Source organism: Plectropomus leopardus, chromosome 11 (assembly GCF_026936395.1).
Source record: "Plectropomus leopardus strain MGB_pleo_1.0 chromosome 11, ASM2693639v1, whole genome shotgun sequence".
Taxonomy (NCBI): Eukaryota; Metazoa; Chordata; class Actinopteri; order Perciformes; family Serranidae; genus Plectropomus; species Plectropomus leopardus.
In genome coordinates this window covers 10,390,001-10,405,315 of record NC_142186.1, presented here as the reverse complement: position 1 = coordinate 10,405,315, position 15,315 = coordinate 10,390,001, and the positions used below count along the sequence as shown (strand labels likewise).

Here is a 15,315-nt window from a genome sequence, read left to right as displayed (position 1 = left end):
CTTCCATGTTCCTCTTTAGTGTGGTGTGTTTAAAATAGGGCGATATAACCCTTTCTTTTGTGAAGCATTTTGAGGAGGTTACAGGAAACACTAACATTTTTTCCTAACATTTATTTGTCTGGCTGTGCATGGCTGCTATTTAAGTGTTTCCACAGTAACTTTGTCTGGATTTTCATAATCCAAATACTACCTCATTCATTTATCTTCCTCTTCTTTGGTACTCCTTCTTCTACTTTCTGATGTCTTGTTTCTCAGAAAAAGAACACGTTTTAGGGATAAAGGTTTACCTCTTTTTCAAGCACTTTTTCAAGTTGGCAAAAGTCACTTTTCATTCAGAGAGCAAGTGCCCGGTTCCTGCTGATCCTTAAAAAGTCCTAAAAGGCGTTAACATAATAAATAAATGAATCTATAAATAAGCCCTTTATTGGTATTATCTTTAAATGTCTTAAAAATGTGAAGACATTAGAAGTAGGATATCAAGAATATTTTTTTTTGTCAGATGTTGCATCATGAAATGTCAAAATAATTGGTTATATCTATTTTGCTTTAATAATTTACCGACACTGAAAAATGAACCCGCTTTTTTTAAGGATACTTGTATGATTACATTTGCCCATTGTTTCCCATGTTTCAGTCTAGAAAGCTTTATTTGACATATATCTTGTCTCATATCTAAAATCATGTTTTATGCTGAGGCAAACATTTCTGCAAAATTATCCCCAACCCAAAGTCAGTTTTTTCTTCAACTTGGGTTATTGCAAAAATAGTCTTTAATTCCATGCTCAGTGGTGTTAAAAAAAGTCTTAGAAAGTCCTGAAGCTGAAGAAACCCTGAAGTGAAAAGAGACTTTTCAAGACATGTCACTACTTTTTCAACTCATTATAAAATAGGGAGAGGTCTATTACTTTTTCCAGTCAAAACAGGCTGACATCATTTAAATCAGTTAGCTCAGAACGCAACTACAGTCTTTTTACCAATGAGTGCATCCTATCTTTTCAATCAACTCATAACTGAACCTTGTTTTGGCTCACACAGTGCGATATTCTATTTGTCCAGTTCAGGAGACACACAATCTTTTTGTATGTATTTGCTCTTTCCTCCCCCCATTCTAATCCCTCCTTCTCTTGGTGTCTCCGTGTGCCGTCAGGCCTCGTCTGTGGTGAGAGCGGAGACGAGTCATGTTTGGCCTGTCAGTATGGCTGCTAGTGTCAGTATCTGGAGCTGCTGGTTCCTCTGACAGCGCTGGAGGGGCTGCTGGTCCTAGCAGAGTGCAGCCGTCACCCTGTGACACGCTCAGTGTCACCGATCCCCTCCGTCTGGTGACATGGCATCCCCCCCTCCTTCCCCCTCCCTCGTCTTTGCCCACCACTCCACTACACACACCCCCTAGCCAGTGGCCTTTTCACTGCCACTCCACAGTCAGTCACTCAGTCAGTCACTTACTGCCTCACTGAGGAGTCTTTAGTAGGAACTGACCTACATGTGTGTTTGTAAGCTGGTATCAGTGTTTTGGTTTGGAGCTGGCATTACAGTTGATGCTCTCTATCTGTAAGAAATTGGTGTTAAAAAATAAAGTTAGAATGACAGACAGATGGACAGATGGATGGATGAACAGATAGATGGATAGATCGAGAGCCTCTGTGCACAGCAGGACTAAATATGTGTGTGATTTAATCTGGCCTTGGCGAGTGTGCAGCAGTGACAAATGGATGCTCACTATGAAACCCCCTCATCCAAGAGACAGTATTAGTTTTTGCTTTAATTACCAGCAGCAGTAATGTTTCCTATCCATAACTGTCGGCCTGCTAGAATGCAGCCTGGCAGAGGGGTGAGGGCCTTGTCTCTTTTCTCAGTGGGCCTCCTGTCTCTTCTACCCCCCCAATCCGTCTATCCTCCTCTCCCTTTCCTCCCCTCCTCCCTCCCCCCCTCTCCCATCCCCTCTGCGCCCGCCGCATCTTTCATTTCAATATTTCAATATTTATGCCTCATCTGAGGAAGTTCAAAGTCACAGTAAGGAGGCATAACTTTCCCCCGCCTCCCCGCCGACAGCGCAGGACCCTGCCTGGTGGACAGGAGAGGGGAGGCCAGTGACGGCTGGTCTCCCCTCCCCTCCGCTGGTCACTGGTGGCAGGAGGAGAGGAAGAGAGGAGGAGAGGGCCAGGCTCACTGAGTCAGATGCAAAGACAGACAGCTAGACCTTAAGTGTAAGAAATATGGGATTTTAAAGCTTATGGAAACACTGATTTACACTATTTACATTTATTTGTTACTGCTATTTCTCATAAGAATGTTGAAAAGGAAAAATAATGAAACTTTTTTTTTATAGTGACTGCTCAGGTCAATACTAAAGGCAATGATCAATTTTATTTAAAAAAAAAACATAAACAAAAACCTGCATCACATCAAGCCTAATTGGACAATATTTATTCAGGTTGAAGCCAGTATCAGTCCATTTTTGTGACACAAGGCTGGACACCTTCAGCCAATATTAGGTTGCACAACATGTAGCACCTCAAAGGTCCAGGGGCAGCGCTAAGGTCCCATGGGTGCCTGTGTTGGATCTGTTATCCATGTCACTGCGTGGCTACATTTCTCTATGGGTCCAGCTGACCATTCCTCTACAAAAATCCTGAGCCAGATTTAATAAATAAAGTGTCTGACAAGTCCGTCCTTTGCCATAAAGATCTTTGACAGCCGCCGTCTGGTAATAGATTAGCCTAATTACAGCGTCCCTGAGTTTAGATCACAACGTCACGTACTCAGCCTGTCGCTCTAATAGCCATTACAGCCACCACTCTCCACTCCCCTCCTGTTAATGTAAAGTTGTAAAGAAAAAAGACCAAAAAAAAAAGGAAAAGCCAAAAGGAAAAGGTCGTCCTCATTTGCATGCAAGCCTTCATTAGAATATGCGAATATGCTAAGGACCGGAGCTAGCGCTTTGCATGTGCAGGTGATGAATGGCCAGTGCATCACAGAATAGGCCGAGATGGAGGCTTCGTCACCCTCATCTGCATAGCATACTTTATTTACTTATTTATTTATTTATTCATTTACTTTTGAGTGCTTGCTCTCCGTGATACATCTCCCATCTGCAGAGTGTGACTGAGGAAGACCTTTGCAATTTACTCCCCCCCCCTTCCTTCCTATTTACACTCACACACACACTTCAATAAGACGAGGCTTTATTAAATGGCTGAATGAGATCTTGGAGTTTTCACAAGGCTTTCTTTGCTCTTGGAAAGAAAAAAAAAAGAGGGATGTTTGGATGGCGTTCACTGTAAATCGTTTGTGTTTGTTTACCACTTTATGCATTTTAGCAAGGACTAAAACAAGGCATTAGAAAAGGTATAAATTGGCTGTCTAATGAGCGGTGATTCAACCTGTGGAGCATCAGAGAGCGTCAGCGGTGGGAGGGAGGCCAGCGCTCGTTTGAGTGAAACCTTGCAGGGTGTTGTTGTCAAGGGGGGGGGGGGAGCGGGTGGGGTTTGCAGGGTGGAGGGCGAGTTTCCAGATAGAAAGTCTTCTCTTCACTCTTCTCTGTTGCCGGGGCGGCAGATGGTGGGTGTCAAGACAACGGCAGCAATAGCCAAACAAAGACATCCTTTGTGTGTGTGTGTGTGTGTGTGTGTGTGTGTGTGTGTGTGTGTGTGTGTGTGTGTGTGTGTGTGTGTGTGTGCATACTTTCTGAGAGGTGTAGAAGTGCGCTAGCTTTGAGTAGGAGGCAACAGCATCTATAATAACACTTGAATGGTGCATTGTATAAATTCCTAAGCTGTATTCTCACTCAATCTCCAGAAAGTCCATTGTTTTATTTGACTTGAGACAGCTGACACCTCACTAAACCCTTTAAGGAAATGCTCACAAACTTCCTCCTGGGTGAGAGAACTTCAACCAGAAAAGATGTCAGGTGTCGCATCTGCAGTTAAACTCTTCATCCCGAGAGAGTGTGAACTTCCACTTTCCTCTCCATCAACAATTTTGCTTCTTTGAGCTCTAATAAGTCCGTCTTTGATAGGATCGCTGAATATTAGATTAGTACCATCGCGGTTTATTTTGCTCCTCTGGAGTGTGACCTTAGCTGCCCTTCACAGAGGCGCGAGGATAATGAGAGTGGTAGCTGGCCGACAGACAGGCCTGACATCCCAGCTACGCCCTTCACTCAGCCGGCTGAGGAAAAACGTCAATACGGAGGCCTTATGTTTTATGGATTATCTGCTTTAGCAAAACTATAGCGAGAGAAATACAACTCTCGCTTGTCATGTTGCTTCAGTTCTTTTTTAATGTGCGAGACCACTCACCAAAACAACAGCGGTCGAAATTAGAGGCTGTCTCCTTTGTTTGTTTCTTTTCAATTTTCACTCTCTTTCACCTCTCACTGCTCATTCGTAGCATCTCCCGATCGCTCAGGTTGGAACACGGTGACCTGGTGTTCTTTGATTCAACAAAACCCACTTTTTCTACCTTATTTTAAAGAGAAGTAGTTTTTGGTTCTGAAGGTATGTTTGATTTTTATAAGTTATCATTTCAAGTAGATCTTTTCTAACACAGTGCAGTGTGTGTTTTGAACAAAGCCTGTTATTACAGATCTCCCGTGCAAATTAAACACACTCCACGCCTCTAGACTTTTGTGTATTTTATTTTATTTCCGGGATTTAATTATTTATTTTGATAGCTCTCTCTTCCTTTCTTTTCCTTGCTTGTTCTTACTTCCTCTCTTTCTTCACCCTCTTTTTCATACATTTAATTTGTTCTCAGAGGACGGGCAGATACAGTGTACAGTAAACAGACTGAATAAATCATGTTTGGGCTTTTCTTTTTTTTTTTTTTTTTTTTGGTGGGGGGGTCTCTGGGATACTGTTGGTTTTTATCCCCAGGAGGCACAGGGGAGGCTTGCTGTTGTAAACGGACCCAAGTGCAGCCCTGTTATCCGCAGTTTAATCTGCCCACTGGGGGCCAGAGAGAGGTCGGTTGGGGGGGGGGTTCATCACAGCTCCTGGTCCCCGCAGGAGCACAGAGGGTGCAGAGGTGGGGACGGAGGTGAGAGTGCTGGCTGGTGTCTTTCCCCTCAATTAGAGTCTTTAACAGGAGATGAGGCCCTGCTGGTGTGTTTTCCTGTTATAATGACACCGCGCTCAGCTGGAAAAACTGGTTTCACTTCCACCAATATATCAGTTTGACTGGCTGATTAAAAATATAATGCTAACATCAGCAGTGTTGTCCACCTCTGGTAGCAACCTCTCTGACCACAGACAGTTTTTATTCTTGCTGCTCCTTCAAAGGAGTCATTTCAGGGCAGAGAGGAAGGATTCAGTGTTACCGCTTTAGTAGTATCAGTGTGTAAATCTCGAAATGAAAGCAAACACCTCTCGCCTTAAGGAGCCTTCTAAATGAATGATATCAATATGTCCTTTAGCTGCATCCTGTGGTGTAAGAGCTGTTTCAAAAAGTGATCTAACCTTCCAACAATACTCTGTTGGCAGAAGCTGATTTTTTTTTAAAACCATAAATGATTAAATTTAATGCTATTTAATACCAAAACAAAATGCTGTTGGGATGTTTTTATGCAGCAGAGTTCTGACCTTCACTCCAAACGTACAGTTTCAGCACATGCTTTCCAATGTTCAGTCAATCCCTTCTGTCAGTGGGTATGTTTTGCTGTCTTGGCAATATTATTAACTATATAAAAAAAAAAATATATATATATATTTTAAAGGATGTAAACTAATTTTGCTTAGTGCTAGATTTTGTGCCAAAACAAGCTTAATAATATTGAAAGTACAAAGTACAAAATAGGCTCTTTTTTTATTTTTCACTCCCCACCCTTCACCTCTCCTCCCAAGCATACACTACACACACACACACACACACCTGAGGAGACCTTATAAACATAAGGAAACCTGCATTACAAATTACTGCACATCATAGAAATTGTGCAGCAAGCTTTTTAAAATACCAGCGCTGCCAGTGAGGCGCTTTGTAATTTATCCCTTCACGGCTGTTAGCTGCGCCGCGCAACGGTGATTTATTTGGTTTAAGAGAAGTTTTGTTTAGAGAGATAATGAGCAGGACTTCTCTTTAATGATTTAACACGGCGCGGTGGAAAGGAGAGGGGGAAGAGAGGAAAAAAAAGCACATATATTTTTCATATCTTTAACTGCACTGCAGAGAGGAAGGGGAAGGAAGGAGAGAGAGATGCATTAGCAAGAGGAGCTAACGGCCTTTAACAACCAACATTTTTGATTCATTTTGTTTTGTTGTGTAAAATGAGACTGTTTCACCTTCCCATAACAGCAGTATTTTACCATGTTATATGTATTTCATTTAAAATGTTTCTCAGGACATGTTTCTTTCTCCTTTTTTTTTATCCATAAAGGTGAATCCTATTTGTGCTGATTCCACACAATATGGCAGCTTATACAAATCCATCGTTAAAAGTGCTACAGCCACTTGTGTAACTGTCTGTACCTCGTTCTTTACACACCTCGCCTTTCATCTTGACACCAAATACAGTATTATTCTCTCTTGTTCAGCGTTTTCAAGTTTCTCCCCTCACTTAGGATTTAAATCCCCAAATTAAAGCAGTTAATTAGAAAATATAATGATGCTGAGTAGCATAATATGCAAACAGTGCTATGACGCTCAGAGCTGGGGGCTCCGTAACACGGAAACTGCCATCGGCGCATAACGATGATGATATCAATAATAGATTACTTCATCAATCGCCGTTCTCTCGAAGATGGAAATGCGCTGTTGGGGAAGGGACTGAATTTTTATTTTTCATTATTATAATTTTTTTTCTCTTTTCCCTTCCTCCCTCCCCTTCCCCGTAGCTTGAAAATGTCTGTTTCATCTCACATTAGGGTGTGCTCTGCATAAGTGCAGGTGGAACTTGCTCTCCCTCTAAATGATCCTTTAATGGAACAGTGTGCACTGGAGCTGGGAACTCTATGGGGCGCTGCCACTGTCGATGAGAACTTCGCCTCAATCAATCCGTCAAGCCCCATCACCTGCCTCAGCAGATGATCCAAAAACCCCTTTGGAGAGGCAAAGTGAGCTTTTTATGTACCTCCTCTAAGACTAGAGGACATACACGCGCACACACACAGGCACACGGCGGCATCATAAGTGAGAGGTGTCTGTTTCATTGAGAGGCTTGACGTTGATCAGTCGTCAGAGAAACACTTTGCCTCTCTTTTATTTTTTTATCAAGATCATCTTAGAATAGATCAAGTGCTTGCTTTGCTCTGGCACAGGGCATGAAAAACAAAATCAATTCAGATGTTTTATTTATTTATTTTTCCTCACCAATATCTGTTACATTATGGGATGTTTCCATAAGCGGATCTCTTAGAAGCCCAAGCAATATTGATGCGAAGTCGCCTCTTGCTTCCGTCAAACAAAGCGGCAGCTCCGCAAACTGCATTTGCCTCAGCTTCTCTCCCTACTACGCATTCACTCCAGCTTATCTGGATACTCCATCATGATTTTTCATATTCCTTCATTTCCCCTTCTTTCTCTCCTGTGGCTTTTCTTTCTCCATCCTTCCATCACCATCTATCTCCACATCTGCAAATTTGACACCACATTTAGTTCGCCCCATCTACCGCTATAGGCCCGCTTGTAGAACATCCATTAAACTCAGCCTGTAAACTCAGCAGAATCCCTCCTTCCTCAGTCCTTATTCTCGATGTCTTACTGTCTGTCTGTCTGTCAGGAAAGCAGTCGCTCCGTCTGTCAATAAATGTCTTATCTTTTCGACTTCTTGTTCCTGTCTGTTTATCTGTCTGTCTGACATGTCGGCAGCTGTCTCAGCGCTCCGGGGTTGCTGTCAGCCAAGTGTTGGTTTCTGTTCTTCTGTCAGTTCACCTGCCTGTCAAAGCTTCTCAGATTAGACTTGTCAACTTACCTCCAGGTTTTCCGCTTCTCCGGGATGGGTTTATAAAAAAAATAAACAAGGAAGAAACGCATTATGTTTACTCTGAAGACTAAATTAGTTTTGGCATTGAGGAAAGTTCTTTTTTTATGCTATGGGTCTCCCTCTTCAGGGGTAAATATAGTTTGTAGGCACATTAATCTGCTAATGTTTTATAGCATTTCTTCTGTCAGCAGATCACTGTCAAATTAGCTGTGATGCTTTTTACAAAAAAAATAAATGAGAATGTTTGATTGACACAGGAGTGACACTGTTGTTGCAAGTGTTTCTATATTAAGACCACATTTCTCATAAATCCTGGTGCTTCTAACTCACCCTGCATGATTTTGGGTTCAGTAAAAGATGGCAAAGATGATGATTAGACTGAAAGGGAGAAAATGTGGAAAAGAGAATTGGGGAGAGGAGTTGAGGGTAGTGGCAAAGTGATGTAGGTGTTGCATGAAGAGATAAGAGAAAAAAAGTGTGAGCAGAAGTGAAGCAGAGAGATGGATGGGGGGAAGTAATATTGAGATGAGTGGTAGCAGAAACAGAAGATGGAAGTGAAGGGAGATGAAGGAAGCCGAGATGGCAGAAGAGATGGAGGGAGGAGTGTACAGAGGGGAGCTACCTGCTGCTGATGGCAGTCAGAGTCAGTGAGGGATGGAGGGCGATCCAGCTGTGACATTAAAGCAGCAGGTGGAGGCCATCATTAGGACTGGCACAGGAGGCAGGATGAGCCCGCACACACTCATTTCTTGGGGGCCCAGTGGACCACTGAAGAGCGTGTGTGTATGTGTGCATTTCTCCTCAAAAAGAGCCGAAGCATAGTCCCATAACTTCAGAGCTCATCCCCACCTCCCCCTTTCATCTTTCCCACATGGAATCCCTCTTCCTCTGCAGGTTTCGCTGGCTTCGCCCGGCGAGGGTTGAGCGGTTCCTACATCTGGTAGCTCTCTCGTAATGGTTTTTCAGTTACCTTTTAGCCAATTACAATACAGCACTTTGTTCGATTTCAGCTTAATTTTTCAGCTCATAGCCTTTCCTATGTTGCGTTGTGGCGGCGCACAGCAGGCAGCAAACTGGATGTTCAATCGTTTCCAAAGGAAAAAACGATAAGAAATTGTGCCAACTGTTCCCTAACTTTTGTCCTCTACAGCCATAGTAAGGACAACACAGCTGTTTAACATCCTGAAATATGCGCACTACTTTTGTGCACTTTCTCTTCTAAATGGTTTTTCTGGTTGTTCATTGTAGTATCCTTGAGAACACAATGTTTATCATTACATTACATAAGCAGTCGCATAGTAGGACTGGGCAGTTTATCAACTTTTTAAGATATATTAATACATTTTCAAATGGGATGAGTGAGACAACAGACGAGAGTGCAGCTGCTTTTACACTGCCTGCTTGAACAGGCAGTGTAAAAGCAGCTGCACTCTCGTTTGTTTGAGGTTAGGGTTTGTGTGATTGTTTGTGTGAGGTGAATGGATAGCACACCACTATTCTACTTGGTGGTAGTGCAACAGAACTTTGAACCTTTGTAGCACAATCGCTATGAAACGTTAAAACGTTAGCATACAGTCCTTCTATTTGTTTAATTGCATTTTTCAGTTACATATATTTGAAAACATGGAAGGAAATCCTGTCTTCGCATTTTATTTCGATCAAAGTCTATTTTAATGAAAATGCTTGTGACATTTCACAAGTTGTTTTGAATTAAAACTGACTATTTAGCCCAATTTGGAGAAGGTACTGAGGTATATATCGTGGATTGTCATTCAGCCTAAAAATACCAAGATATGATTTTTTTTTGTCCATGTTGCCCAGCCTTATCACAAACATACAGATGTGCTGTTGTGTCCATGGATTTGTTTCTTTTGTTATTTAGAGGCAGTAGCGCCCATTTTATGTTGCATGTTCACATTGCTTGGTGACACAATTTGAATTTTCCAGTCATGCCATTTTTGTACCTAATTCCACAAAAAAAATCACTGGTTGCTAAATATTGACCCAGCGTACATTATAACAGATATGTAATACAGAGTTACCTTTACACAATGCCATTGGGGTGCTTACCAATCCTGTATTGGATGGTTGTAAACCAATGGCTACTGGGTAAAATTAATCCATTAATGCATCCAAGCTATATTTACTCACACTGGGTAGGTTTAAAAACCTAATTTTTTAATCAACCAATATGAGTGCAGAGATGTCAGAATTAAGTGAAACACTACACTTCAATATCCCTCTTTTACCTTTCAAGGTTTTTCGTCAAAACCTGAAGAAACCAACTGAAAGTAACTCAAGCAAAAGTTGGTAAAGTATGTCACGTCTGACCTGGCTCTTTCCCAGCATGCCTTGTGCACAGCTCTCGGGAATGTGCGTGATGTGATGGGTGGTGGGCTACGGTACGTCTAAGCCGAATGTTGCTCCAGGCCTTTTCTTAGATCTCCCATCCCTTCCGGACCTGTAGACGGGCCTATCCAGGAACACCATTAGGCAAATGAAGTTGTTTGTATCAAATATTGACATGTTATCTCTTCATCATCAGGCGGCAGGAGGGAGGAGAGAGAGAAAGATTGTAACTGTGGGTAATTGAGCCGTGTCTCCCCTGCTTATCGGTAAAGCTCCGGCACGTCACGGACCTAACGAGCTGTGGCGCGCCGATTAGTCTGAAGGGAAAGTCGAACGTGAAACACCAGAGTCTCTGTCTTTCTTTTTCTTTTTCTCTTTTTTTTCCATATCTGCAATGGATATTATGAGCCTCCCTGGAGGGCAGAGGCACAGCCTTATTAGTTCAATTCATGGGGGGGAAGAGAATTGATATGGATGAATGGCATGTTAAAGTATCCCTTTGTTACAATAACCATCAAGGCTGATGGTTTGGGCTGATGATGCAGCCCAAGGCAGCAGGACGACAAGCTGAGGCCTTGACCTGGATGGCAGAGGATGCACACACACCAAGGGCAGGGGGCTGATTACACACTGCCTTAAACAAATGGATTTGCCCCTTTAACATTTAGATATGGGATGTTTCTGTGTGTAAAAGTGTGTGTATGTGTCCGTGTGTTTATGTATGCATGAGAGATAGGGTACTTGTGGATGTCTGTTTTTGTGAGTAAAGACTGTCATTTGTCTGAATTTGTATCTGTGAGTGTGTGTGTGTATGTGTGTGTGTGTGTGTGTGTGTACTGCCTGCATTTTATCTCAACATTATCAGGACTAGTAGTTTGGGTGTATTAGATAATCATATGGTGAATAGCTAATTATAAATGTGTTATCATCACCATTTGTGCACATTTTCCATTTGTGTATGGCTATTTGCGCTTGTGCATGTTGTTATTGTGCATCTCGGTGAATATTAACACCCATTTATGTGTGTGTGTGCAGCCTGTGCCAGGTGCCTCCACAGGGCATTACCCATCTTGCACTCGCGCCACTCTGAGAATAATCCAGTAAAAAATGGGCGAGATGAGAATCTCACAACATGCCAGTTTGATTTGTACCCCTCGCTATCAAAGAATGCTAATTAAAATCATATTTTGCATATGTCTTGTCTTTCATGCGCATATGCAAATTGCCCCTGTTGCCTTTCAGCACTCTGTAATTAGGTTTATGAAGGACAGCTGTAATACATAATTAACAGAAATGTTTGCAAGCTCTTTTTTCCCCACGTCTAAACACGACGACTTAAACAAGCGCGCGTGAAGTGTTCCAAGGCCGTGCTTTTCTCTCAAATATATTGATTAATTCGTTTACCCCCCCCCACCCCCACCCTTTTGGAAGTATCTTAATTATGCTGTTTGTTTATTTATAGATGATGCCGTCAGTCAGAGGCACTTCCAGTGGGCCGGAGAAGCTCAGCATTTTGATCTTGCCAGTCTCCCTGATTGGAGTATACAAGATTTAGTCATACGCTCGTTCCTAGTTTAACTCCAAGGCAACATTCTGGACGGGTGGATGGATTGAGTTAGAGAGGATCGAGAAAATGTAGAGTGATGAGAGCGAGGCAAAACAGTAGAACATGTTTGAATATTTATATGGTGGTGTTAGTTAGCGTCGGCCTCAGGGGCCTCGATGACGGACGGGACTCTGGGGCCATGATGAGATGGAGGACACAGCCGTGTGTGTGTGCGTCCAGACGTTGAAGAGGGGGGGCATTGGGGTAGAGAGCGGCAATAGCTGACATAGCGACATAAATAGTGTAATAATTATGCTTTTGCTTTATGAAAGACTGACTCTTAAAGTTAGGAGGAAAGCTTCAGAAAGGCGCAGACCGGGCTTGCCGGGGAGAAAATAGAATAATGATCTACTTGGAAGAAACAAAAGTGAAAACCTCCAGAAAAGGGAGGAGTGACAAGGGGGAGGACCTGAGTGTGTGCAGTGACAGTGCCAACCACATGACTGTCGGTTCAGCTCCCTCGGCCCCTTTCATGTAGCTCCATCTCAGCTCTCAGATGTGGTCATTGTCTCTCAGTTGCACAATAATGGGAAGTGATGGGTGCTAAATGAAAAGGCCAGGGGATGAAAACTCTGGTGAAGCAGCTTGGATGTCAGAGTAGTTAGTCCTGTCATCCGTTCATTATGTTTTCATATGCTGTTTAGGAGACACGGTAAACTCAGGGCCCTCGACAAAGTCAGGACATTGCGGTCACTGTCAAGCTCTGGTACCCTGGTATTTTTGACTGTGTGTGCGTGCGACTGTATTTACTGTAGATACATGTGCATTTGAATCCTTGCACGTGTGTACATATTTCTTTGACACATTGATGTGCAACATGTGGAGCTCTTTGCCTACATTCTCACTCTACTGTCTGACCAAAAAGGTGCTCTTAAAACAAACATTCTAAGGTTTATGCTCTGCTTGTGGTGCAAAGTTTTCATATACATTTTTGTCTGTTTTGCTGGTCTGTCATCTATTAACAAAACAATAGTTTCTTAACCCCAAAAAACAGTTTATGACAGATTATATTAAAAACTCAATTGTCAGATGGGGTCCATTCTTGGGAAAAGCACTGGAATGTAAGAGAAGGACGGGTTTGTGTTCTCACGGGATTGTTTGAAAGTGTCTATCGGTGGGAGAAACTGGAGGACAAGCAACAGACAGTCCCCCATATTCCTGAAATGAAACACATCTTTACGGAAAGTCAAATGGAGGAATAACCAAAACAAAGCACATCTTTTCTGATTTACAGCTCAATATTGGAAACAGAAAAGGTGCTAATATGTAGCTTGAATCTTTCTTTAAGAACTGCTCTGTCATTTTAGTACACATGATCGCAGAGGCAGTCTTCCAGTGCTTCATTACGCCTAGGATTTTGACCCTTCCTTCTCTTATAATGCTGGAAAGTATTTTTCAGGCATGTATAGGACTGGATATTGTTTTAAAATTTATCAGTACCAATACCATTACCCGTAAGGTTATACCTTTTAACGCGTCTCTGTCCAGCAACATCGGTGTCTTGATATGAGTTACTTGATGTTTCGGGTTGTCTGTTCGTTTATCCATATGTCCTTCTCTACTTTTCTTTTGACTAGGTGCATCTGAGGAAATTTGCTCACATTTGGCACAAACATTCACTTGGACACAATGATAAACTGATGACATTTTGGTGGTCAAAGGTCATGGTCACTGTGACATCATAATATTCTGTACAAATGATTTCTGGACATAATTCAACGTCAAAACTCAGGAACTAAATTTGGACAGATTGTGACAATTGGTGACACTGATCTCGTGTGTCAACCTTGAAACTGTTCTGAAGTTTGGAAGGCTTTGGTGGTATCTCATCAAATACAGTGCTCGACTTAGTAGTGGGCTAGTCACATGTCATATTAAATTGAGTAATTCTTTGCGTGATTGGCTGTGAGCAAAACCAAAAAGTTTTGTTTTTTTTTTCAATATTGGTACAAAGAGGATAGAGTACAGGTATCATTTGACTGGAGAGGTTTTGATACTACTTGGTACTGGGTTATTTAAGTCAATACCTTAAAGGTAGAGAGTACCATAACCCAGCTTTATATATGCTCTGCGTTATGGTTTAGATTTTTTTTTTTTTAAGAGATGAACAGCAGTTTGATTGAACCTATAACGGACAAACTCTCTTTTAAAACTTACTACGTACATCATTAACCCGTGTTCTGTGTGTGTTTTTTGTAGATGGGCCTTTGTGATGAAGAAACACCTCAGCACCCACCTGCTGGGAAAACATGGAGTTGGACAGCGTAAAGAGAGGTAAAACACATCCACGTCCAGCTCTGCATATCATAATCTGCTTTTCAGTCAAAGTCAATTCTTGCACATTTAAAGTCATGATAGACAGATCTGGATTCAGATATGTTTCCCTATCCCAGATCCTGACTGTCAAATATTTCAGCTTGTTTTCAGGAGACTAAAGTGAGAGACACAGCAGGCAATTAATTCTAGATTTTGGAGGATGACTCCTGCAACCCCTTTGGAGGTCTGCAGGCTTTTAAGCAAAAAGTCCCCACTAGTTAGAGTAAATTTCAAGTTAAATATAACTCGAGATTCTCCCTTTCCCTAATGAGTTAAATGGCTTTCACTCATCCTGTCTGTCTCGGTCTCTTGCTTACATTCCTTTTTTCTGTCAAACTTTATCTAGCTCCCTCCCTCATCTTACTTTCAGCTCTCCCTCTTGAATTAAGGATGAATGATGTTTCTTTTACCATTTTTGTCTGCGTATGCGAGTGTGTGTTTCTGTGTATGTGCAATGTCTCCCGCTTGGCCCTGTCTATCAGAAGCAGAGCCCTGCTGTCAGTGTATGTGCGTTGTGTATGTGTGTGAAAAAGAAAGATGAGTAGATGAAGTTGTGAAGCCCCCCCTTCCCACCCCCCCACCCTGACAAGCCAAAACGAGACGTTAAACACCTCTCAATCTGTCAAGCGAGCTGCTAAAATAGAAACAGACCCGCTTTTTCATTACTCCGCAACCAAATTGATACTTTTGACAACGTGTGGTATTAGATATGACAAGTGGCTTCAGATATGGAAGTAAGCAACCCGACCAGATGCCTCTCCATCTCTCTGACATTATCAACTAAATTCCTACTGTCAGCTGTTCATCTGGATTAGATGGAAACAAATCCTCATATCCTCAACTGCTTAGAGTATCTGTTTTATCCACATTTTTTGTTTGTTGTTCTAACCTTTATTTACCCCAGGATAGCTGATACCTCATAATCACAGTTACATAGGTTCACATCTGTGACCTCTGCAGCCACTTTTCCACTTTTTTTGTGTTTAACAACATTAATGTAACTCACTATTTTAACCAAACAGATAATGCCAGGGCAACTGCTATAACCTCAGGTATTGATGGGCTATAAAGACAAATGTGGGTCAAAGTTGGAAGTGAACAAGCTGCTATCACTGTGGTGGCATCT

General features: G+C 42.2%; 1 protein-coding gene across 3 annotated transcripts in view; it reads left to right on the top strand.

The window, feature by feature from the left end:
* The window catches only part of LOC121945870 (zinc finger protein 407), a 164,668-nt gene that overhangs the window by 56,265 nt on the left and 93,088 nt on the right, over positions 1–15,315 (top strand). For all 3 annotated transcript variants that reach the window (XM_042490229.2, XM_088083994.1, XM_088083995.1), the window contains exon 5: positions 14,073–14,147. In XM_042490229.2, coding sequence (XP_042346163.2) covers positions 14,073–14,147 — 75 coding nt within the window. The remainder of the gene's footprint in view (positions 1–14,072; positions 14,148–15,315) is intronic.